This window comes from Sorex fumeus, unplaced genomic scaffold (genome assembly GCF_029834395.1).
Source record: "Sorex fumeus unplaced genomic scaffold, SorFum_2.1 ptg000054l, whole genome shotgun sequence".
NCBI lineage: Eukaryota > Metazoa > Chordata > Mammalia > Eulipotyphla > Soricidae > Sorex > Sorex fumeus.
Window position 1 is genome coordinate 40,029,928 of NW_026606111.1, and position 25,898 is coordinate 40,055,825.

At 37.2% G+C, this 25,898-nt stretch overlaps 1 protein-coding gene across 1 annotated transcript in view; it reads right to left on the reverse strand.

The window, feature by feature from the left end:
• The window catches only part of TBC1D32 (TBC1 domain family member 32), a 332,745-nt gene that overhangs the window by 266,332 nt on the left and 40,515 nt on the right, over positions 1-25,898 (reverse strand). Inside the window, exons 10-14 of the mRNA XM_056125154.1 lie at positions 24,756-24,815; positions 16,179-16,269; positions 13,528-13,668; positions 8,098-8,178; positions 5,397-5,539 (exon numbers count right to left, since the gene is read on the reverse strand). Of these exons, the coding sequence (XP_055981129.1) occupies positions 5,397-5,539; positions 8,098-8,178; positions 13,528-13,668; positions 16,179-16,269; positions 24,756-24,815 (516 nt within the window). The remainder of the gene's footprint in view (positions 1-5,396; positions 5,540-8,097; positions 8,179-13,527; positions 13,669-16,178; positions 16,270-24,755; positions 24,816-25,898) is intronic.

Sequence of the window (25,898 nt, forward strand, 5' to 3'; positions counted from 1 at the left end):
TATAGTACTGGAAGTACTTGCAATAGCGATTAGGCAGGAAAAAGATATTAAGGGCATTCGGGTAGGAAAGGAAGAAATCAAGCTCTCACTATTTGCAGATGATATGATACTCTACTTAGAGAACCCAATAACTTCCACCAAAAAACTCCTAGAAACAATAGACTCGTATAGTAAAGTTGCAGGTTATAAAATCAATACCCAAAAGTCCATGGATTTCCTATACACAAACAGTGAGAGAGAAGAAAGCAACATGAAAAAAACAATCCCGTTCACAATTGTGCCCCAGAAAATCAAGTACCTAGGAATCAGCTTAACTAAGGAAGTAAAGGACCTGTACAAAGAAAACTACAAAACGCTACTTCAGGAAATAAAAGAGGACATGAGGAAATGGAAAGATATCCCCTGCTCATGGGTCGGGAGACTTAACATTGTCAAAATGGCAATACTACCGAAAGCATTGTATAAATTCAATGCAATCCCTATAAGGATACCCATGACATTCTTCAAAGAAATGTAGCAAACACTCCTAAAATTTATATGGAACAATAAGCCCCCACGAATAGCTAAAGCAATTCTTGGGAAAAAGAAAATGGGAGGAATCAACCTCCCGAACTTCAAACTGTACTACAAAGCAGTAATAATTAAAACAGCATGGTACTGGAACAAAGGCAGAACTGCAGACCAATGGAACAGGGTTGAATACACTGACATCTCCCCTCAATCATATGCTCATCTAATCTTTGATAAAGGTGCAAGTAATGTGAAGTGGAGTAAGGAAAGCCTCTTTAATAAATTGTGTTGGCATCACTGGACGGCTACATGCAAAAAAATAGGCTCAGAACTCTGCCTAACACCATGTACAAAAGTAAGATCAAAATGGATTAAAGACCTCAACATCAGACCAGAAACCATAAGGTACATTGAAGATAAAGTTGGCAAAACCCTGCATGACATTGAAGCTAATGGTATCTTCAAAGATGCCACGCCACTGGCCGAGCAAGTGAAAACAGAGATAGATAAATGGGACTATCTTAAACTAAGAAGCTTCTGCACCTCAAAAGAAACAGTGACCAAAATACAAAGACAGTCTACAGAATGGGAAAGGATATTCACCGAATACACATCTGACAAGGGGTTGATATCCAGGATATACAAAATACTGGTTAAACTCCACAAGAAGAAAACATCCAACTCCATCAAAAAATGGGGCAATGAAATGAACAGAAACTTTCTCAAAGAAGAAATCCGAATGGCAAAAAAGCACATGAGAAAATGCTCTACATCATTAATCATCAGGGAGATGCAGATCAAAACCACAATGAGATACCATCTCACACCTCAGAGACTGGCCCACATTCAAAAGAACAAAAGCAACCGATGCTGGCGTGGATGTGGCGAGAAAGGGACACTCCTTCACTGTTGGTGGGAATGTCGACTGGTTCAGCCCTTCTGGAAAACAATATGGACGATTCTCAAAAAATTAGAAATTGAGCTCCCATTTGACCCAGCAATACCACTCCTGGGAATATAGCCCAGAGACGCAAAAATGTATAGTCGAAGTGACATCTGCACTTGTTTGTTCATTGCAGCACTCTTTACAATAGCCAGAAACTGGAAGAAACCTGAATGCCCAAGAACAGATGACTGGTTAAAGAAACTTTGGTACATCTACACAATGGAGTACTATGTAGCTCTTAGAAAAGATGAAGTCATGAAATTTACATACAAGTGGTACAATATGGAAAGTATCATGCTAAGCGAAATGAGTCAAAAAGAGAGGGATAGACATAGAAAGATTGCATTCATCTGGGGGATATAAAGTAACAAAATATGAGATTAATACCCAAGAATAGCTGAGATCAGCACCAGGAGGATTACTCCATAACTTAGAGGCCAGCCGGGTATCCTAGAGGAAAGGGCAGTTCAGATAGAGAAGGGAGCACCAAATAAAGGGTGTTTGTAGGATCCTCCCAGGAGGGGAGATGCATGTCGAAAGTAGACTATGGACTGAACATGTTTGCCACTCAATGCCTCTTTTGCAGACCACAACACCCAAAAGGAGAGAGAGAACACAGGGGATTGCCCTGCCACAGAGACAGGGGGGATGGGGGGATGGGGGTGGGGGGATATTATCCATGGTGGTGGAAAATGGGCACTGGTGGAGGGATGGGTATCTGATCATTGTATAATCGAAACCCAAGCACAAAAAATTGTAAATCTATAACTGTGCCTCATGGTGTTTCACTAATAAAAAAAAAAAAGAAGTTAAGCAAGAAAAAGATAGTTAGAGCATCCGGATAGGAAAGGAAGAAATCTAGCTCTGTTTGAAGATGACATGATATTATACTGAGAACCCTAAAGCCTCTACCAAGAACGCTTAGAAACAATAATCTTTTATAGGAAAGTCACAGGCTATAAAATCAATGCCCAAAAGTTCATGGCTTTCCTGTATGCAAGTAATAAGAAGAAAGTGGTATGTAAAAAGCAATTCTGTTCACAATCATGCTTCAGAAAATAAAATACTTCAGAATCAATAGCTTAAGTAAGGAAGTAAAGGACCTGTACAAAGAAAACTACAAATGCTACTTCAAGAAATAAAAGAGGACACAAGGAAGTGGAGCAGGTCCCCTGCTCATGGATTGGGAGAATTAATATTTTCAAAATGGCAATACTCCCCAAAGCATCATATAGATTCAATGCAATCCCTATAAGGGTACCCATGACATTCTTCAAAAAACTTGATCAAACACTCCTGAAATTCATGTGGAACAACAAGCCCCCACAAATAGCTAAGCAATTTTGGGGGGAAAAACACCTTTCCCAACCCCAAACTGTACTACAAAGCAGTAATAATTAAAACGGCATGATATTGGGACAAAGACAGATCCACAGACCAATGGAAAAGGATTGAATATCCTTACACACACACACTCAAATATATAATCCTCTAATCTTTGATAAGGGAGCAAGAAATATAAAGTGGAGCAAGGAAAGCCTCTTTAACAAATGGTACTGGCAAAACTAAACAGGTACATGCAAAAAAAAATGGGCTCAATCTCTACTTAATACCATGCACAAAAGTCGGATCAAAATGGCATGAATACCTTAGTATCAGATCATAATCCATAAGGTACATTAAAGAAAAGGGTCAGAAAAAGCCTCCATGACATTGAAGCTAAAGGTATCTTCAAAGAAAAAACACCACTGGCCAAGTGGAAACAGAGATATACAAATGGGACTATCTTAAACTAAGAAGCTTCGGCACCTCAAAAGAAATAGTGACCAGAATATAAAGACATTCTACAGAATGGGAAAGGATATTTACCCAATACCCTTCTGATAAGGGGTTAAAATATCAAGGATGTACAAGGCACTGGTTGAACTCTACAAGAAGAAAACATCCAAGCCCATTAGAAAATGGGGCAATGAAATGAACAGAAACCTACTCAAAGAAGAAATTCTAATGGCCAAAAGGCACATGAAAAAATACTCTTCATCACTAATCATCAGGGAGATGCAGATCAAAACAACAATGAGATATAATCTCACACCATAGAGACTGGCACACATCCAAAAGAACAAAAGCAACAGGTATTAGCGTAGATGTGGAAAGAAGGGGACTCTCTTTCACTGCTGGTGGGAATGCTGAATGGTTTAGCCTTTTTGGAAAACAAGATGGATATTTTTCAAAAAACTAGAAATTGAGCTCTCATTTGACCCAACAATACCACTTCTGGGAATATATTCTGGAGATGCAAAAAATATAGTAGAAATGACATCTTCACTTGTATCTTTATTGCAGGAGTATTTACAATAGCCAGAATCTGGAAAAAACCCGAGTGCCTGAGAACAGATGACTGATTAAAGAAATTTTCATACATTTAAACAACGAAATACTATTGAGCTATTATAAAAGATGAAATCATGAAATTTGCATATAAGTAAATCAACATGGAAAGTATTGTGCAAAGTGAAATGAGTCAGAGAAAGGGGGACAGACATAAAATGACTGCACTTATTTGTGGAATATAAAGTAAAGAATGTAAAGGGAGACTAACACCCAAGGATAATAGAGATAGGTCCAGATAGGCTCCATGGTCTGGAAGCTGACCTCACATGCTGGGGGTAAAAGCAGCTGGGATAGAGAAGGAACCACTAATTAAATGATGCTCGGAGGGCACCTTTGGGATGGGAGATGCATGCTGAAAGTAGACTAAAGACCAAACATGCTGTGGCCACTTAGTACCTGTACTGCAGATATAACACCCAAAAGAAGAGACTAAAAGGGAATGTGCCTGCCACAGAGGTAGGGACAGGGAGGGGGGGGGATGAAGAGGAGTGGTGGGAAGGAGACTGGGAACACTGGTGGTAAAGAATGTGCACTGGTGGAGGGATGGGTACTCGATCATTAACTGTATCTTACAGTGGTTCTAGGAAGGAAAGAAGGAAGGAAGGAAGGAAGGAAGGAAGGAAGGAAGGAAGGAAGGGAGGGAGGGAGGGAGGGAGGGAGGGAGGGAGGGACAGTGAACCAGATCTTGAGACAATAGACAATAGGAACATGGAAGGGTGATGAAAAAAGAATGGTTAGAAAGGGAAGAGGAAATGTCAATTTAAGAAATCCAAGGAAACCATTCCAAAAGGTGGTTAGGGGAGAAAAAAGTCAAAAAATGTTTTCTCATTGCATATTTAGAAAATGACAGGCAACAGCAAACAAAGCAGCTCTCCATAAGGAATGTGGTAAAAGGATCATAAAGTAATTCCTTAGAGAAAAAAGCACTGGGAAGTTAGAGAACTAAGGTAACATAGTAGCCTCCCGTAAGTAAATGTTTTTGTGATTTAAAAGACTAGTTATCAAGTAGTAACTGAAGATTAAAGTACATGATAAAGTATACCACACAAAATGTAAACTGATATATATGTACATATATGTATGTATATATGTATATATGTAACATACATATATATACAAAAATGTAATATTATAATAGTTTTTCTTCAGCTACACTAGTTCATCAATTAAGACAGGGTTGGTTCATGAATCCTGTTTGTCCAGAGGCTACAAAAATATCATTAATATGAATAAGCATTAACAAAAGTTACTATATTTTTAAGATGCATACCTTAAGAAAATAACCTCACCAATCTTAAAATCAAAACATCAACACCTAGGGAAAAAAATTATGATTTTTTAATGTACTCTCCCTGGCTACCATAACTAGTAAATCAACTGGCTCCATAAACTATGATTTAAAAATGAATTAAAACCTATATCATCACATAATTTATTATGAATGACAGCATAGCAAAAATACCTTAAGTACCACAAATTTAGAAATAATGTCCTACTGAATATTCACTAATACCCAGCTAATAGATTCTCTTTAATAAATACCAACCTTAGTTCCTTTCATTAAATTACTAATAGGCTGGAGAAGTGCGTCAATGACAGTGCTGTTATATAAGCATTCAACTGCACATTCTTTATGATCACAAAGTATACGCAGAACTTCAGTCACCATACTTGCAGGAGAATAATTTTCTGACAAAGAAGAATCATTTTCAAAAATGTAAACAACAAACACTTTTATGTTATGTGTTCATTACTGTTATTTCAAAAAGTTCAAAATTAAGGATAATTAAAAATCACATAACTCAATGTCCAAGGATGATGTATAACCAAATTCTGAAACTTGACAGCATAGCAATTAATTTAATATATATTATTCTTATATCCAAATCAAAAATGAGTAAATGACAAATATAAATACTAAAAAACATATGGTATTCACATTAATCGTTGTTTGCTAATAGTAATACAGTGGTTTGAAACAAATTCAGAACTTTTCTCCTCACAAATACACTTTTACTCAAAAAAAAGGTAGATGTTGAGCATAGTAGAAAACTAGAATCATTAGAAAAAAAAGGGGATGGATAGATAGCACAGTGGGTAAGGCGTTTGCCTTGCATGTAGACGACCCTGGTTCAATTCCCAGCATCCCATATGGTCCCCCAAGCACCGCCAGGAGTAATTCCTGAGTGCATGAGCCAGGAGTATCCCCTGTGCATTGCCAGGTGTGAACCAAAGAGCAAAGAGCAAAAAAAAAAAAAAATCATGAAACTAAAAAGAAGGAAAGAAGATAGGAGAAACGTTATAAGGACCATGTCACCAAAAATCCAGTGCAATGGTTAAAATAAATATAGGAAAACACAAATATGGGCAAATATAATGTAGGGAAATTGTCACTGGAAGGGGAATTTTTAATTTCATAAATAAATGTGTTTTCATATTATTTAACCTACCGAATCACTCCCAAATTTAATCAAAATAATGTTAATTGTGTATCACATAGACAAACTAAGGAATCATAAATCCTCAGAGTAGAATGTTCTAGCATATTAAAAGTACATCAAGTTCTTAATTTGCTATAATACTCTATACACCATGAATAAGTAAGACTTCAACTCAATACCCTACAAAATGGAAATATTCAGTAACATTTTTAAATAGGTCCCAAAGAGAAACACTATGTACAATGAGATGTATTATTAATGAGTCTATAGCCATTCATCCATTTACCTACCAATCTGAGGAGTTTTGTTTGTTTTTCTTTGGGGGCCATACTCAACAGTACACAGGGCTTACTTTTTTCTAGCACTGCGCCCAGAGATCATTTCTCATGAGGGACCATGTGAGTTGGTTGTTTGTAGGACAAGTATCCTATCACGGTTCCATCTCTCCAGCCCCATCTACTAACTTTGAATGCCTACTATGAATTATAGAGTAATACACAGAGAGACCAGAAAGACCAGAAAAAAGACCAGAAAAAAAGGTCTACTTGATAGCAAACCAACACATTAACAAGTAATTAGAATAAGAAACATTTTTTTAAATTAAACAGAATGTTGCAGATATACATACATATGAGGGGAAACTAACCTAACAAAGTGCTAAAAGGGGCAGAAAGAAGTCTAAAAGCTGTTGTTAGAGCTAATAGACTATTCTAATTAAATAGATAAAATGTATCCATTAACAGATAGACTATTATATGACTAAATTATGACCCAAAATATCTTTTTCTGTGATTCACTTCAGTTCTCTCAAAATTTTTGTGAACATTTCTAAAGTAGCACTGTAGCACAGTAGCACTGTCCTCCCATTGCTCATGGATTTGCTGGAGCGGGCACCAGTAACGCCTCCACTATAAGACTTGTTGTTACTGATTTTAGCATATGGAATACACCACAGGGAGCTTGCCAGGCTCTGCCCTGCAGGCAGGATACTCTCGGTTGCTTGCCAGGCTCTCTGAGAGGGACAGAGGAATCGAATCAGGGTCAGCCATGTGCAAGGCAAACACATCCTACCTGCTCTATTATCACTCCAATCCATTTCTAAAGTAAGCTCCATCATTTGCAGGTATATAAATTATGGTGTTTTCTTGCAGTTTTGCCTTAGAAATTTTCAGTGTTAAAAGGAAGGCACATGCTATCTTTTCAATGTTAGTGTCTTAAAACATTTTTAAAGAATCCATTAACAGCTAAGAAATAAAGGGCATTTTATGTTCTTTTCATCCTTAACTTACAATTAAAAAAAAAGCTCTATGATTTTGGGTTTCACTTGATCAAAATACCCAGGAAAATCTAAAATCAAGAAAGAACACATTAGCATCAAATCTATCAAAATTTCCTTACAATGTCATTTCTTAAGAGCATCTTGATCTTCAAGAATGACATTATCGCAAATTGACTCTAAATTACAAAAATCAAAGAACATCTTAAAATAGCGATGAACAAAATTAAATTTCATGAATTAGTTCCAAGATATCTTTTGAATCCTCTTTATTAAAGTAGGTCAGTCACTCAAAACATCTAAACAATAGAATATTTAGACTTACAAATTTTTGTGCTTGGGTGGCAACATATAAAGTTGCCATAAAAATAATTTAAGAGTGAATAAGCATAATATAAACATTAAATAATCTAAAATACTTTGTTTAATCACTTTTGGAAAAATAAAATAATGTACTTCCTAAAAAAATATAATATTTAAATATTTTCATATGTTTTGTGTTTCTATATTCAAAATAGAATCAGAATTACCTGGTGTAACCTTTGGACAACTTGGTGAGTAATAGATAAGTCGGGTAAACAAAACCAACAGATCTGTAAGGGATACTGAATCTTCAAAAAGAAAAAAGAAAACAATTAGTCTTTTCTAGCATAAGTTTACAGGTTAGAAGTATTCAACTATAATCCTTTCCACCTATATTGAACTATTATATAAACTGCAGTATCATTAGGGAAAAGCAGTTATAAATCAGTTATAAATCAAGAAACACAAAAATAAATAAACACATATACTTAGATATTGTGAGTAAGCAACAGGAAAAAAGTAGATGATATGTCAAGGTACAATTTTACTAATTTTGTTGAATCGATTACTTAAAATGAATCTACCACAGAAATATCTCTGAATCTGATCAGCTACTTAAAATTTATTCCATTAAAAATTATAAAATTCAGTTTAGTATACTGATCAAACTAACTTTTAAACTGTTATATATATATATATATATATATATAGAACAGGACTGGCAAACATTTTCAGATCAGAGTGTAGACTTTGAAGCCTAACAGTCTGTATCATAGGTACTAACAGTCTGTATTATAGGTACTCTGCCATTATGGCACAAAGTGCTCAGAGATAATATGCAAATGAACAAGTATGGCTGAATTCAGATGATTATGTAAACCACAACAGTGTAATAATAGTGCAATGAATGTAAATATAAGACTATTTATGTACATCAAACTTTAAACTATATATTTTTCATGTCACAAAACATGCATTTGATTCTTTCCATTAGTTAAAAAAACAGAGATACACTTCTTGGAATTCTTATATATTGACAATGGAATTTACATTGTTAATGTAAATTGACACAGTATGGAAAACATTATGAGGATTTAAAAAAAATAAAACTAGAGGGGCTGGAGAGATAGTGTAGCAGACAGAGCACTTGCTTTGCATACTGCTGATCCAACTTCAATTCAGGGCCCCTCATAAGGTCTCCTGGGCACCACCAGGAGTGATCCCTGAATGCAGAGCCAGGAATAAGCCTGGAAAAACACCAGGTGTGTACTCCTCCCCCCCAAAAAAAGTACAACTAAAAAACATCATATGATCCAGTGGCAAAGAATATGAAAACAATACTTTGAAAAGCCATATGTTAATAGGTGTACTATTGATAAGAACCACAACCTGGAAATAGTCTAAATGCCCACTGAAAAATGACTGGACTGAAAAAAAAAAAAGTTGTGTTATATCTGATGGAAAACTACTCAGCTCTTAAAAATAAAAATCTTTTTACAACACAGATAAAACTTGAGGTGACTGTGCCAAGTAAAATAAGTCAGAAAGCGAAAGACAAATGCCAGATAGGTTCACTTATAAAAAATATAAATGAAAATATATAAAAAATAAAATAAAGTTATAAGCAAAGACTAATAGAATTCAACAAAAATAACTCAGTCTCAGAAAAATATGGTGCTTACAGAAGGAAGAGAAGTACAAGGAATAAGAATAGAAGATAAATTTGATCTACAGTAGTGGGTAAAATATGTTGTATACACATATCAAGGTGTTAAATTGTATTACTAAAACGTATATGGTAGTATATACCAATAGGAAATTAATTAAAAAATTCATTTTAACAGTGGTTAAAATAAATACATTCATATAAACCCTTCTTAGCTCCTAAATTATATAACACAGTATGACAGATTTGGTTCTGATTTGATTCATGCTCTGTAGCTGTAGATTCCAGCTCAAGATAAGACCACATAAAGAATAGTATACATGACACAGCAGTGAAGAAAACTGGCCAGCAGGTACCACAACACCAGGAGAATTATCTGGGCCCCATACTGAGCCAATATCACTGGGAGGTGCCAGATGGGGCAGATGCAGTCTCCTCACCTTCTCCAGATGGAATCCTGGCGACCATGAGCTTCTACAAGCATGAGTCCAGTATGTCAGCACCAGGACTATTCTTCCGAACCACATGGGGGCACTGGGCCGGGCAGTTGCAGCCCGGCTCCCAGTCAGTCCCTAATCCTGGAAGTCACGACCTCAACCCACCTCCGGTGCCATCTTTCCACGCACAGTAGTGAAGAAACCTGGCTGGCGGGCGCCACAACACCTAGAGAATTCTCCAGTCCCCATACTGAGCCAATATCGGTGGGAGGTGCCTGATGGACAGGTGCTGTCTCCCTGCCTTCTCCTGATGGAATCCCAGTGACTATGAGCTTCTACAAGCATGGCTCCAGTATGTGGGCACCAGGACTATTCTTCTGAACCAGCGACCAGGCCACACAACCTTATTTGATACACAAAGTGAGCAATGAAAAGTGAATGATCTAGCATCTGTCCCTAGAAGGCAGGCTTGAATGTTGGTGGAAAAATTCAAGCAAAATATAATGCCCAACAGAAATATATCTGGACTGTGCCTTAAACTATGGTGCCATGCCACCCCGGGAAGGGAAGGGTGTTTGTCCCTCCACCTTTCCCCCCTGGCAACAGTGGCATGGTGGCTGCCATCTTTCAGAGTCTAATGGACAGCCAGGTATGAGACTGCAGTGACGACACACATGGGACCTCATGGAATGAGGGTTGGAACCTGCCCTTCTCCCCGCCCTGACAAGGCTCCGAGTTGCCACCCATGAACACCTCTGCTGGCTCCTGAATAGCCATGATCCCAGAGGCACATAAACCAATCTCAGATACCACCAGCTTTTGGCAGAAATGCATCTGGACTGTGCATTAAACTACGGTACCATGCCACCCCAGGAGGGGAAGGGTGTTTGTCCCTCGACCTTTTCCCTCTGGTGGCGGCGGCATGGTGGCCACCATCTTTCAGAGCCTAAAGGACAGCCAGGTATGAGACTGCAGTGACAAGGCACGTGGGGCCTCATGGGATAGGGGGTGGAATCAGCTCTGCTCCCCGCCCTGACAAGGCACTGAGCTGCCGCCCACGAATGTCTTCTCCAGCTACTAAACAACCATGATCCCGGAGGCACGCAAACCAATCTCAGAACCCAGTGGCTTTTGGCAGTAATCCCTCAGACTTATTACTAAAATATCAGAAATCCAAAATCACGTGGCCACAATAGCTCCCGTGCAACATCATATGCTCTTCATAATCAGCAACAGAAAACAAATTATCTAATGATGTCTTTTTGGTAGGTCTGATTGTTGGGGAAAATTCCAAATAAAATAATAGTGGGTCTTCTGTCATAATACTGAATGTGATCAACATAGAGAGTAAAGTGGAAATCTGCCACACAGGCAAGGGGAGGGTAGGAGGGGAGGTGTACTGGGTTTCTTGGTGGTGGAAAATGTGCACTGGTGAAGGGATGGGTGTTTGAGCATTATATGACTGACTGAGACTTAAACTGAAAATCTTTGTGGCTGTTCTCACGGTGATTCAATAATAAAAAATTAAAAATAAATAACATGTAAAAATAAAAAAAGAATATTAAATGTACACACAAAACACAAAAGATAAATGTTTACTTCAATAAATGTTATACCCTAATAATGTATAACAGATTTTTTTAAACTGAGTCTGCAAGTTGGAAATAATCACTCTGGACAAGAACTGAATGCTGAAAGTAGTTAAAAGGGATTACAGATGTAAACATTCAGTACCTGTATTGCAAACCATAATACCCAAAAGGGGAGAGGAGAGAGAGAGAGAGGTACAGAGAGAGAGAGAGATACAGAGAGAGAGAGAGGAAAAAAGTGCCTGGCATACAGTCAGACAGAGGTCAGGGGAGGGAAACTGGGGACACTGCTGGTGGAAAATAGACAGTGATGAAGGTATGGGTGTTGGAACACTGTATGACTGAAATCCAATCATAAACAACTTCGTAATTGTATCTCACTGTGATTCAGTAAAAAATAAATAAATAAATAAATAAATAAATATGAGTCTTCAAATGACGAATATTTGATAGACCCAAAGTAGATGTTGACTGTCAATATTAACTGCTAAATAAATTAAGGATAACATATAGATAAGGAGGAGGAGGAGGAGGAGGAGGAGGAAAAGATTTAGGACAGTAGAACAACTTCAAAACAGCTACCAAATAATAATCCTAATAATAATATTATATATATGTATATATAATGTATCAGGCATAACTGTGTAAGTCTCACAAGCAGAGAATAACTTTTCTTTCTTTTTTAAAGATGTGTACAATGTGTCACAGGTCTCTAAGACCAAATGCAACGATTCTCAAGGAAGACTCACAAGACACAACCTACAATCAGTTATGATGTCTAATACACAACAAAAGGCTGCAAAGCAGAGAAAAGGAACAGGAAGACTATTCCAAGGTCAAAGACTACCTTGTGAGCTGGGGGAGAAGGCAGCTGGGATAGAGAAAGGATCACTAAGTCAATGATGGTTGGAGGGATCATTCAGAGTGGGAGATGTGTGCTGAAAGTAAGTAAAGGACCAAACATGCTGGCCTCTCAGTATCTGTATTGCAAACCATAATGACCAAAAGTAGAGAGAGATAAAGAAGAAAGTTGTCTACCATAGAGGCAGAGGTGGGATCAGAGTGGGGGTGGTGAGAGGGATACTAGGGACATTGGTGATGGAAAATGTACACTGGTGGACGGCTGGGTGTTCGATCACTTTATGACTGAAACTCAATCATGAAAGCTTTGTAACTATCACACGGTGATTCAATAAAATATATATATATAAATTAAAGGCTACAAAGCATGTCAAAGGTTAAATCCAGAGGAAACCAAGTGTAAGTGTCCAAGGGTCACCTCATAGTTGAGTTTTAAAGCAACAGGTTGTAACAACAGGCATGAAATGTGGTTTACCAATGCAGCTCATAAGAGAGCCAGTGCTCGAGGCGTTCAGTGGGAATTGAAAATAAAAAAATCACTGAGCAGAGGCTAGGATTCCAGACATCCAGAAGGGAAACAGGTCTACAGCTTAAACCACATGATGTGTACGAAGAATAGAGATAAAAGGAAAGTCTTACAAATTGTAGGGAAAATGAGAAATTCAAATTCCCAGATTTAATCAATATACAGCTCCAAGAGCAGGTCTTTCAACAACTAGCAGTTTTAGACATGAGATAATAATTTTTCATCCATGTAAGCTGGTATGTATACACATATCAAATAAACAACATAATAGCATGTGATTCACAAAAGCTGAAATAATGACTACGTGGTACTTTACAGAAGTTTACTGATCTCTGTACTATATATCTAATAGAAACTTAAAATTTAAGAGAATAAACAAAGTACAAAACGAAAAACAAGTTTGCTTCAGTATGAAAAAAGTACATACTGAAAACCACTTAGAAAGGTGACCAAATCGCCTATAAACTAAAATTGTATGTCACTAAGTACCTAGGAGAAATCAGGCAAAATCTCCAAATTGTAACATCCATAATATAAACCCCATATCTGAATATTTCAAATCACCTAAATACACTTACCTTTTCTATTTTTCAGCTTTATAGGAAATAGCTTCCTACCCTGAGTATAGATCAGTAATCTTCCTAAAAAGCACAGCGAGTGAATGAAATATATATATTGTAGTTCTTGTCCTGTGTAGTATAAACCTTTCTGCTTGTTCCCTTAAAAGAGAAGAAAACAATAACATTTATTTTTATGTCATTATATTTTATAATACCTGTCTTCAGTATCTTCTGAACACTTAACAAGGCTACAAATCTACAATGAAGAGAAATTATTAGTATATTTAAAATATGCATTTTTCTTACTGTTTCCTAAAATTCTCTGACATCTAAATCTGAAAAAAAAGATGTATTACAAAATTTCTGAAATTTCTGAAACTGAGGAGAATGATTAATATACATACACTCTTCATTATAAAGCAAATACCAAAAGATTGTGTGAAATAGACATCAAGACATTTCAACTCAAGGCACAGAGAAATTCAAATAAAATATTAGTACTATCAAATTAGTACTATCACAGCGGGTATTATCAAATTCTACTAATTAAAAGTCACCACAGAACATAACCCTGCTTATAACTATGTTAGCAAATAAAATTAAAATCTCAGACATCCCCAAACTTATTTGACTTACCACCTGCACCCTTTCCAGGAAAAAAAATCAATATGCTCCTGGTAATTTGCTACTTTTAGAAACAAATAGAATGTGCCTCCAAATTGAACCCAAGGCTACTCCCCAACCTCTGACTTGCTTCGGGATCATTACACTGGGGTGGGGTGGGAGGTTAAGGGGACAGTAATATCCTGATATGCAATTTGGGCTCACTTGCATTGTAGTTTACAGTAAGGGGATTTTTGATAAGGGCATATAAGTATGCACTTGTATGCACAGACAAAGAACATTTGGGATATCTCATTTTTCTAAGTGAAGTATGAATACAAGGTTTCCTGAGAAAAAGTGGCAAGGCAGGCAGTTAGTGAATCTAATGAAGGCTTGCAGTAAACTATTACAGATCATTACAGGAAAAATATCTTAGAGGATTCTAAAGGCATATAAAAGAACAGCTGAAGCTAGAGAAATATACACATGTGCAGTTAATTTACATAACAAATGTTCTTTGCTCAATGTTCTGTGGACCAAAGAAGATTAAGTATGATCTAAAGCTTAGGAACTGCAGGCCAGAATATCTGAAAGAGAAAAGAGCAGAGTTATAAAAGAAATGGCAAAAGAATGCAGTTAGTGCCCTGAAATCTTCTCTACACAGGGAAAAAAAGAAAACCAAGCCAGGAAAGGCTATTAGGCGAAGTAGAGGAGAGGGGAAAAAAAATCAACCTAGAGATATTTTAAAATCAAGAAATCAGACAAATTCATGTAGTGATATAACATAAACTTATGTATCCTTTCACTTAAAGAGTAAATTCTGGTTTCTAACTCCTTTTACTACAAAACCCTAGTTTCTGAAAGCCAGTAATTACTGATCTTTGACCATTTTCTTGCTTGAATTAGATAAAGAATTTTCCCAGAGGTGAAGAAAATCATATCTTTCTGCTCAAAGTACTTATTATTTGCTTAAGGGAAGTGACATAAAATAACAATGGCAAGCTGTATGATGAAAGGAAAAGAGCAGTAAAAATGCAGAATAAAAAGTCTTAAATCCTGGGGCTGAAGAGATAGCACAGCAGGTAGGGCATCTGCCTTGCATGCAGCCGACCTGGGTTTGATTCCCAGTATCCCATGTAGTCATCTGAGCACAGCCAGGAGTAACGCCTGAGTACAGAGCCAGGAGTAACCCCTGTGCATCACATCACCAAGTGTGACCCAAAAAGCAAAAAAAAAAAAAGTCTTAAATTCAAATACAAACCTGAGTCAGGCTGAGGGAGAGGGGGTAGTAAAGGAGATATATGGGAAATGAATAGATTGACTGGAAGTAACATGAGAACATAAGTGGAGGGTCCTGAGCACATGGTTGGTGCTAAGGGAGGCAACAGTGTACAACAAAACCATAACTATGGATAAACAAATAACTGAAGGAGTGTGACCCCCAATTGCATCTCAGGTTACTGTCCCCTTAAAGCTCCCAATCTAATGATCCCAAAACAAGGCATAGGTGGGGGGAGTGGCCTTAAGTACAATTTGGAGGCACATTCTGTTTGTCTCAGTGTGGTCCAAAAAAAATTGCAATAATAGCAATTATAATAAAATAATAATAATAATATAAACTATTTTTAGGGGTTGGAGAACTAGTCCAGGGAGTTAATGCACTTGACATGCATGCAGTTGCTCCAGTTTGATCCCTAGTACCACCTGGTCTCTTGAGCACTGCCAGGACTGACCCCAGAGAACAAAGGCACCAGAGAGGAAGGGAAGGGAGAAGTGCTGAGAGGAGGGAATAGGAGGGAAATGGAGTGAGTGATAATAAGAGAAAAGAAATAAAATAAATAAGCAGGGTCAGAGAGATAGAATAGTGGCAGCGTGCTTTCATCACATGAGATCAAATTAGATTCAATCCCTGATACCCAATATGTCCTCCAAGCATTGCCAGGAGTGATCCCTGGACACAGAGTCAGAAGTAAGCCCTAGGCATAGCAGGGTGAAAAAAACAAAACAATAAATAAGCTATTTTATTAATGTAATCACCATTACATATTTGTAATATAAAATCTTACCACAATGCCTTGAAGGTCCCAAAATCTCATCAGTCTTCATGGTTTCACATAACTCAAAGTACTGAACACACTGCTGAACAGCTGCAGTTATCTAATAAAACAATAACTTATTAATTACATAAAATTTTAGCCTATAAATTTATCTATTAGAAAAACTTCATAAGGCAAAAAAAGATATACTGGGAAAATGTAAATATTTGTCAGCATCTTGGGTTAAAGTTTAGTGATGCATGATAACTCTTAAGTAAGTCACTATGAATTATGAAGTTATTCATGGTTGAGTTTTAGGCAAAAATGTTCCAACACCAATGTATTTTACATTTCATAAAATGATCTTCACTTCTGTACTTGTTCTTATGACTCTCCTGTCATTCTCCAAAAGCTGAGATTTTAATTCTCCTCTTGCTTCAGCACTTAACTTAGGTGCCATTTCCTTCTAGTGTTCAATGAAAGAGAGAAAAGACTAGATAATCACTGTATTTGATACTAAGAAACGTGCTGATAACCTGGAAGAGATTTGTTTCAGGAAATGAAAGGAATAGAAATGGAAATTCCAATTTCCAAAATTTCTAAAAACTGAGGTGGGGAGAAAAGCCGGCTACTTATAACTTCTGTTTAAAGGAATACTGTCAATGAAGAAAAATATTCTAAATAGAGACACAGCTGGTAAAGAAGTCTTGGAATCAAAAGTGAACTCCTTTTAAGATTGGAAATATTATGCTTAAATTGTTATAGGAGAATGCCAGGAGAGAAGATGCATTTGACTGACTAATCACGACAGAGAGAGCATAGTTACAGAAAATAAAGAAATGTACAAGGCAGGCAGGCCAAATGCCCGCCAAACCAAGCTCTGACAATAGCACCATCCCCACCATTAAAGCTATGCCAAGGGCTCAATTCCACCACCCCACAAATATTCTCTGCAGTCTCTGCAGACACACCAATCTCTGAATGATTTCAGGAATGAGCACCTTGACTGAGAATTCCAGTGCTTTTTTCTGGCATGGGGGTGGGTAGCTTTTCCCTGACTCCAAAGACTTCTGGAAGCCCAGCAGACCTACCCACCTCCCATATCTGCCAAAAAAAAGCTTAATCTTAGAAAAGTAGTTACCAATCTTGCAATCAAATACAGCAATGCTCACATAAATTTATTTTCTAGATCTATTGATTTTAATATTGTAACTTTGTTATCTAATTCATTTTAATCCTGGAATTGTGTCAGCAGTTGGCGCTTTTTTTTATTTTTTTAAATTTTTTTTGGGGGGGGGGATGTCACACCCTGCGATGCTCAGAGGTTACTCCTGGCTCTGCACTCAGGAATTATTCCTAGCAGTGCTAGGCTGGACCACATGGGATGCTGGGGATAGAACCCAGTCGGTCGTGTGCAAGGCAAACACCCTACCCACTGTGCTATCACTTTGGCCCCTGTTGCTTTTTTTTCTACATCAAAATATTTTAAAGAAAAAAATAAGTGTCCAGGAGGCAGGACTGGGCTTTAGATGGAGGACTGGAGGCAGGGGAGTTTTTATGATGTAAGAGGTTAATTTCATAATTCCTAGATCCAGAAAATCAGAGACTTCTGTCTCATTCTTCTGTTTGGTGATGCTCAGGAGCAAGCTCTGGCATGGTTCTTAAGGGTCATTCCTGGAGGTGTTTGATAAACAATGAGGTGCCAGGGATAGAACCCAGGCCTCTGGCATGCAAAGCATGTACTCCAGCCCATTGAGCTGGACCTCATTCACCCTTAACAGAAGCACAGTGACAGGACTTCTATCTTTGAAAAAGCCTGGCTGGAAATAAATAGTTCCTGGAAATCGAGTATTTCAGATTATAAAAATCAAGTATTTCAGATTATAAATCAAGGCTGGTGGAAAGAACATTATAAGAACAGATAGGGAGACGTCACTCTTTTAAATGTTACAAAAACATGACATGTTTAGTATTTGCTTACTCTCTGGGAATCTGGAAATTCCTTCAATAATGGCATCTTACACATGCTATCCCAAGTTGATTCTGGAAGAATAGGAATGCTGTGTAACTTCACTAGGAAAAATATTCTTGGAAACTTGTTTGGTTTCCTTCAAACTTCACTCAATGAATGTTTCTATGCTGATTTTGCTATGTATCCTTTTTCTGTTTGATACCCAAGAATAGCCGAGTTAAGTACCAGGAGGATTACTCCATGGCTTAGAGGCCAGCCGGGCATGGTGGGGGAGGAGGCAGCTCAGATAGAGAAGGGAGCACCAGGTAAAGAGTGTTTGGAGGATCCTCCCAGGATGGGAGATGCATGTTGAAAGTGGACTATAGACCGAACATGACTGCCACTCAATAACTCTTCTGCGGACCACAACACCCAAAAGGAGAGAGAGAACAAAAGGGAATGCCCTGCCACAGAGGCAGGGTGGGATGGGGGGGATGAAGGGTGGGAGAGATACTGGGATCCATGGTGGTGGAGAATGGGCACTGGTGTAGGGATGGGTACTTGATCATTGTATAATCGAAACCCAAGCACAAAAATTTATAAGTCTACAACTGTACCTCATGGTGTTTCACTAATAAAAATTAAAAGAAAAATCCTTGGTACTTCATGATGTTTCACTAATAAAAATTAAGAAAAATCAGGGACCAGAGAGATAGCACAGCAATTAAGATGCATGCCTTGCACATACACAATCCAGGTTTGATTCCTTGGAACCCAATATGGTCCTCCAAGACAGGCAGGAACACAGCCAGGTATGGTCCAAACAGACAAAAAATTGTGAAATTTAAAAAGTCACAGCTGGGTGTATAACTACACACTGCATCCTATGAGTACATACAATAATCATACTGGGACATAGTTTTGGGACCCCTCTCCCACATCCATACCAAGATTTAGTGATTCAGATCATAATATAAAAATTGTCTTCTAGAAATCTGCATCTGAAACTTTCTATGATCAAATCTGTCAAATCTAAATCATTATCTAGCCAATTTTCTTTCTATTTTTATCCTACTACGCTGTGTTACTTATCTCAATGAATAACATTTATCATTTAATTGAGTTAAATTCATACCCATAACCCCATTTGAAAGGTCAGTTCTTCTCAATCTAGTACTTTAAATATATTACTTCTGAATTTATCCACGTATCCAAACTTTTGCTGCTATACCACAAATTCATGTTTTCTTCAACTTTTGCTTAGATTACTTGATCTTCTTTAAGACTTCTCAATCTCCATGAGTACCTTTAGACGATTTTCAAAATTTCGAAAATAATTGTGCTACTTCAGCAGGTAAAAATCTGACAGGAACAGTGACAAGATAGGGATCAAAGCACTTGCCTAGCAGTCAGCCAATCCCGATCTAATCCCTGGTACCAAATATGGTCCCCTGAGCACTGCCAGCATCTATCCCTGAGCCCAGAGCCAAGATTCAGCCCTGAACACAACTGGGTGTAGCCCAAACATCCTCCCCATAACCAAAAAAACAAAAAATACCTATCAGTAACTCACCAAACCATCATTCCATCCCATCTTCAATATATTCCAATCCTAAATTTGACATGCCACACACAAAACAGGTCACCAAAACTCAGTTCAGTATATGACCAGTCAAAAGCAAATTTACGGAAATTGTACTATTCTGCAACGCATGCCACCAGTTAAATGTAAAATGCATATCAAAAAGGAAAGGGACAATGATTTTCTTTAAATAGGTGATTTCTTTAATTTTGGGGTGTTGGGTGGGGGAATTACATCTTGCTGTACTCAGGGCTTAGTACTGCTTCTATACTCAGAGGTCACTCCTGCTGGTGCTTAATAATTGGTTTCAGGTTTTTCATGAGTTACCAAGTCTAAACTGCAGTCTCTTCTTATTAAGAATGCCTACTTATGGACTGAAAAGATAATGTGTAGCAGGTAGAGAATTGCCTTGCACAGAGCCAAGCTAGGTTCAATCCCTGGCACCTCAGGATGTCTCCTAAGCCCACCAGGAATGATTCCTGAGAACAGAGCCAGGAGTAAGACCTGAAAACTGCTAGGTGGGGGTCTAAAAGTTGAAAAAAAAACCCAACTCACCAGACAAATTTAGTCTTATAATACTAATTTGTATGTACACTTTGAACAAAACATCTTAGAACAGCAACTGATGTTACAGGAAATTTTTAACATGACAAAAAAACAACACAAGAGGAGCTCAAAAAATTAGAAGGTAAAAGAGTCAGCTTCTTCACTCAAAATATTATCCTTTTCAAAGTTTTAGCTTCTTGAACTGTTGGTCACATAACTTTGTAAAATTTTGCTTCAAAAATAAGTTTATCACTTATTAGTAGATATTAAATCTCTATACAAATAAACAAGGTCAGATAAAAAAAAATTGCAGGTGAAAGGGGTAGTGAATAGTAAAAGTTTAAGAAGCCACGTTCTAGCTCACTTCCATTCAAACCATCAGAAATACTTTTTTTTTCTTATTTTTTTTTTTGGACTATACCCAATGATACTCAGCGGTTACTCCTGGCTCTGTGCTTAGGGATCACTCATGGTGGGCTCAGGGGACGATATGAGGTGCTGGGAATCGAAGTTGGGTCAGCTGTACACAAGGCAAGCCCCCTATCCACTGTGCTTTGTCTCTAGTCCCAGAAACACATCTTTCTTACACCCACAACTATCCAGTTTTATCTTCCCCACCAACTTATACCACATCTTTTTCTCCTATTTCTCCTAACCTCTTAAACTAGCTCAAAAATTAACAATCATAGGATAAGGAACAATTGCAGGAAAACAACACTAGGTTAAAATCCCCTTCACAGTACAGGAGCAGAAAGTTCATCAATTTAGTAGATAAATTTAAATAGTGGTCTAAAGAGTCAAGTCGAGGGTATAAACAATGATTACCCTGGGGTTGGAGAGATAGTAGAGGGCCTAAAGCTCTTACATTGCATGTAGACAACTGCCATCTGATCTCTGACTCTGTATATGGTTGGTTCCCCTGAGCACTGCCATAAATGATCCCTAAGCATAGAGCCAAAAGAGAAGGCCATAAACACCATCACTGATATGACCCTGAAATCAAGTAGGAGGAGGAGGAGGAGGAGGAGGATAAGGAAAATAAGGAGGAGGAAGAAGAGGAGGAGGAGGAGGAGGAGGAGGAGGAACAGGAGGAGGAGGAGGAGGAAAGGAGGAGGAAGAGAGGAGAAAGAGAAAGAAGACAAGGAGGAAGAGGAGAAGAAAGAGGAGGAAGGAAGAGGAGGAGGAGGAGGATAAGGAAGAGGAGGAGGAGAAGGAAGAAAGGAGGAGGAGAGGGAAGAAAAAGAGAAAGAGAAGGAAGAGCAGGAGGAAGAGGAGGAGGAGGAGGAAGAGGAGGAGGAGGTGGAGGAGAAGGAGGAGGAGGAGGAGGAGAAAAAGGAGGAAGAGGAGGAGGTGGAGGAGGAGGAGCAGGAGGAGGAGGAGGAGGAGGAAGAAGAAGAAAAGATTTTCCCAATCAGGAAGATTAACAGAAACTTTCTGTAAAATTCAAGTTTTTATTTGCTAATCATTCTCTTTCACTATCAGTTACACAATAGCCAGTATATACTCAATTTTGAATCCCAAAAATGGAATGAAGGGAGAGAGGATGTTAAAGCAAAAATAAAACAAAAACAGGAATACAGAAAAATCCAAAGGAGAGTTAAAATAACAGATGCCAATGCTTCTTAAAATCATTTTAAGAGGGTATAAAAAAATAAGTGCACAGACACCACATAAAATAATTTCAGGAGCTACTCTAAGGTAAAACTGGACAAAAGATTCAATTTGTTAAAAAGTAAAAGGTATATATTTACATAAAATGAAAATATACTTTTCAACAAGTTCATGCCTTTGCAAGGCTACAAAAGCAAAACTAACTTCATCAACTGCCTCTTTAAATTTTCATATATTTTGTTGTATAATATTATTTGCTGAAAACATCAAAAATGTGAAAAGAACTGCACAGAATAGCCTCCAATCACAAATTAGTTTTATATTTAAAATGTTTTATATTTAAAATGTTTTTAATTAAAAATTCAACTTAAATGATACTTCAACTTTTCAGTCGAAATATATATAGCTAGTGCCTACACAGCTATGCAATGCAAAACACAGGCAATTTTGTTGCAGAAAATATTATCAGAAGAAATGCTTTAGTAGATCATCACACCAAATAGGCTGCTACAAGGAACATACTTCTCCAAACAGCTCTTTAAGAAAGGAAAAGACAAATCCATGGAAAAATTCAAATAAAATGTGATCCTAAATCAAGAAAATAGAAACAACTAATAGCCACTGTTTTTATTTCTCCTAGTTAGCTTTCATAATATGAGCCAACTTTGCATCAAAATGTATTTTTTGATATTTTATAAACTTAAGAAAGCTTTAAAGGTTGGAGCAATAGCACAGTGGGTAGGGTACTTTCCTTGCCTGGGCTCATCAGGGTTCTAGCCCTGACACCTCCTCCTAAGGCTCCCTGAGGCACACCAGGAGGAGGAGGAGGAGGAAGAAGGAGGAGGAGGAGGGGGGAGGGGGAGGGGAGGGGGAGGGGGAGAGGAGAAAGAGACAAAGAAGATATTCTAGAAGAAAACTAAGTATAAACTCAAATCGCCTGTGAGTTTGATTCAATAATGTACTTGAGACAAAATGACCAAGTTGATAAAATACTGACATACTAGCTCTTAGAAAAGATGAAGTCATGAAATTTACATACAAGTGGTACAATATGGAAAGTATCATGCTAAGCGAAATGAGTCAGAAAGAGAGGGATAGACATAGAAAGATTGCATTCATCTGGGGGATATAAAGTAACAAAGTATGAGATTAATACCCAAGAATAGCTGAGATCAGCACCAGGAGGATTACTCCATAACTTAGAGGCCAGCCGGGTATCCTAGAGGAAAGGGCGGTTCAGATAGAGAAGGAAGCACCAAATAAAGGATGTTTGGAGGATCCTCCCAGGAGGGGAGATGCATGTCGAAAGTAGACTATGGACTGAACATGTTTGCCACTCAATGCCTCTTTTGCAGACCACAACACCCAAAAGGAGAGAGAGAACACAGGGGATTGCCCTGCCACAGAGACAGGGGGGATGGGGGGATGGGGGTGGGAGGGATATTATCCATGGTGGTGGAAAATGGGCACTGGTGGAGGGATGGGTATCTGATCATTGTATAATTGAAACCAAAGCACAAAAAATTGTAAATCTACAACTTTAAAAAAAATAAAATACAATAAAGGGAAAAAAAAATAATGACATACTTTGGGAGAACTATCTGCAGAATATAATTAAAATATGTTCCTTATTTTTAAATGTGAACAGTTAAGTCTATAAGAAATACATTTGAAATATTTCCTCTTGGGGGTCTCTGGGATAACAATAGTAAGTTATTTGTATGTCAAGCATGGAGTAAAAATATAATCCTGTTTAGTTCCCCCCGCCCTCAGCCTAACAAAATCAATCTATGCTCATATAGTAACCACAAATTTTCATTTAAAATGGGAATGGGAGAGAAATGAGATGTGGAATGACTATATTTCAATTCAATTTCTCTAAAGAGTAAAGCATCTATTACCTCTACAAATAAATTCCCATCCTATTCGATATCCCTTTCTCCGTCTTCTGACACTCGATTCTCCTGATTCTCGAATACAAAACAATTATAGTTCTCTTTCTTTCATTTTATGCTCTACTGAACTCATCCAAAAATTTACAATTCTAGAAACCTTTCCCTTTTCCCAACTTCTAACCACAAGATTATATCAAACTACGTAAGTCATACTGATTGTCTCAAAGTCATATCATCTCAAAGTTAATCATGTCATAGTAAATTGGAAATTTATATAATTTAATAAATGCCATGCTTCTCAATATTTCACTTGCTGGTTTCTTTTCAATTCCTTTCAGTGCCTTTACATATTATGCTACCAACAACATCAAATGTGAATAATTCTGCTAATACATTTTACACTATTCATTTATATTTTATGGAACTCAAACGAACTCTTGTTATAAATGCAATACATTTATCAGTTTTTCATGCAACTCCTAGTTAAAAACACATGTATATATTTTACAAAACTGTCCTAAAATAAATTAAATTATATGATAGTACTTAAAAAGATGGCTTGTCTCGGGGTTGGAGCAATAGCAGAGCGGGTAGGGCGTTTGCCTTGCACACGGCCGACCCAGGTTCAAGTCCCAGCATCCCATATGGTCCTCCGAGCAAGGCCAGGAGTAATTCCTGAGTTAAGAGCCAGGAGTAATCCCTGTATCCCTGTGCATCGCCGGGTGTGACTCAAAAAGAAAAAAAAAAGATGGCTTGTCTCTAGCTTATTAAATATAGCAGCCCAATTTAATGTATACTATAATTTTCTATTGTTAACCTGATGGCATTTTAAATCTCTCATTCCTTCTTCTTCTTCTCTCTCTCTCTATATATATGTGTGTGTGTGTGTGTGTTTCATAGAATTGTAAGCAAAATCACATAAAAGGGAGATTGATTTATTATGCAATATTATCATTCAGCTTTACACATAAGTTATTATATCACATAATATATTGTTATTATTTCTAAATATATAGACTTACCAGAGATTTATACTTCTTTTCAAGAAGTCTTAGTACTGCAGTTCTGCTATAATATGCATGCTAAATTAGGATAAAAATAACATTTACTTTAATATTCAAGCTATATTATTCAAAATCCATTTTTCTGCTCTACTTCCAATAACATAAGTTACACAATAATTTAGTTTTAAATTATTGTAATCAGTGCCAAACAGGTTTTCTATGTACAATAGATTAATAATATAGCAGTCACAAGAACGCAAATGATATCATGAACTGTGGAAAATTTATTAATAGATCAGTAGAAAAACATTCTATCCCTCAACTGGGCCCACTTTGCATGTATTTTTAAATCACCTCCTAAAAGCAAATCGGTGTATGGCAGAAGCTGAAATAAAGATTACAACTGAGGGCAAAGGAGAGGGAGGAAATCATAACCCTCACACCAAAAAGGATACAGTACTGTCTACAAATGAAGGAATTTAACAGGGTTGAAATGTTCTCAAGGAATGCGGTCTGAATGAGGCTCTGATCACTTCTTTTTTGAGTGAGTCAAAGTGCAAAAAGTTCCTAAATTTTCTTACAGTCAAGTACAGATAGGATCAAAACATGTTTTTTCATATGTTGTATTAAAAAAATATATACACACAGATATTAGTTATACAAATTATGTTTCAAATTACTAATTTTCATTTCCCTTATCAAAAAATTACATAAAACAATAGACATTTAGAAATAGCAGAATTCTAGAATAAACTTTTTAGTTAATTAAATTTGTATTTTGGTTAACTGCAGGTTAACCAAAGGTTAACCTTTGGCTCAACTGGTGTTTTGGTTAACTTCAGTTTTAATGTAAGAAATATGCTGACACAAAATGAAATTATTGATCATTTCTAAAAAGAAATCCAGATAGTGCATTCTTTAGACAATATCAACAAATTGCAACCCTCGGGCCAATTTAGCTTTCCAATCAAAAGTCAGTCAGCTTTTCTCTTAGACAAGTTCAGGAGAAGGTGATACATTTTCATTACTATTAAAACACAATTAAGTATCTGAATTTTTTCAAATCATTTTCAAATTGCTAGTTTTCTTGAAATCTTTTCATTCTCTTAAAAATTAAATGTTAGGGGCTAAAGCGATAGCACAGCGGGGAGGGCGTTTGCC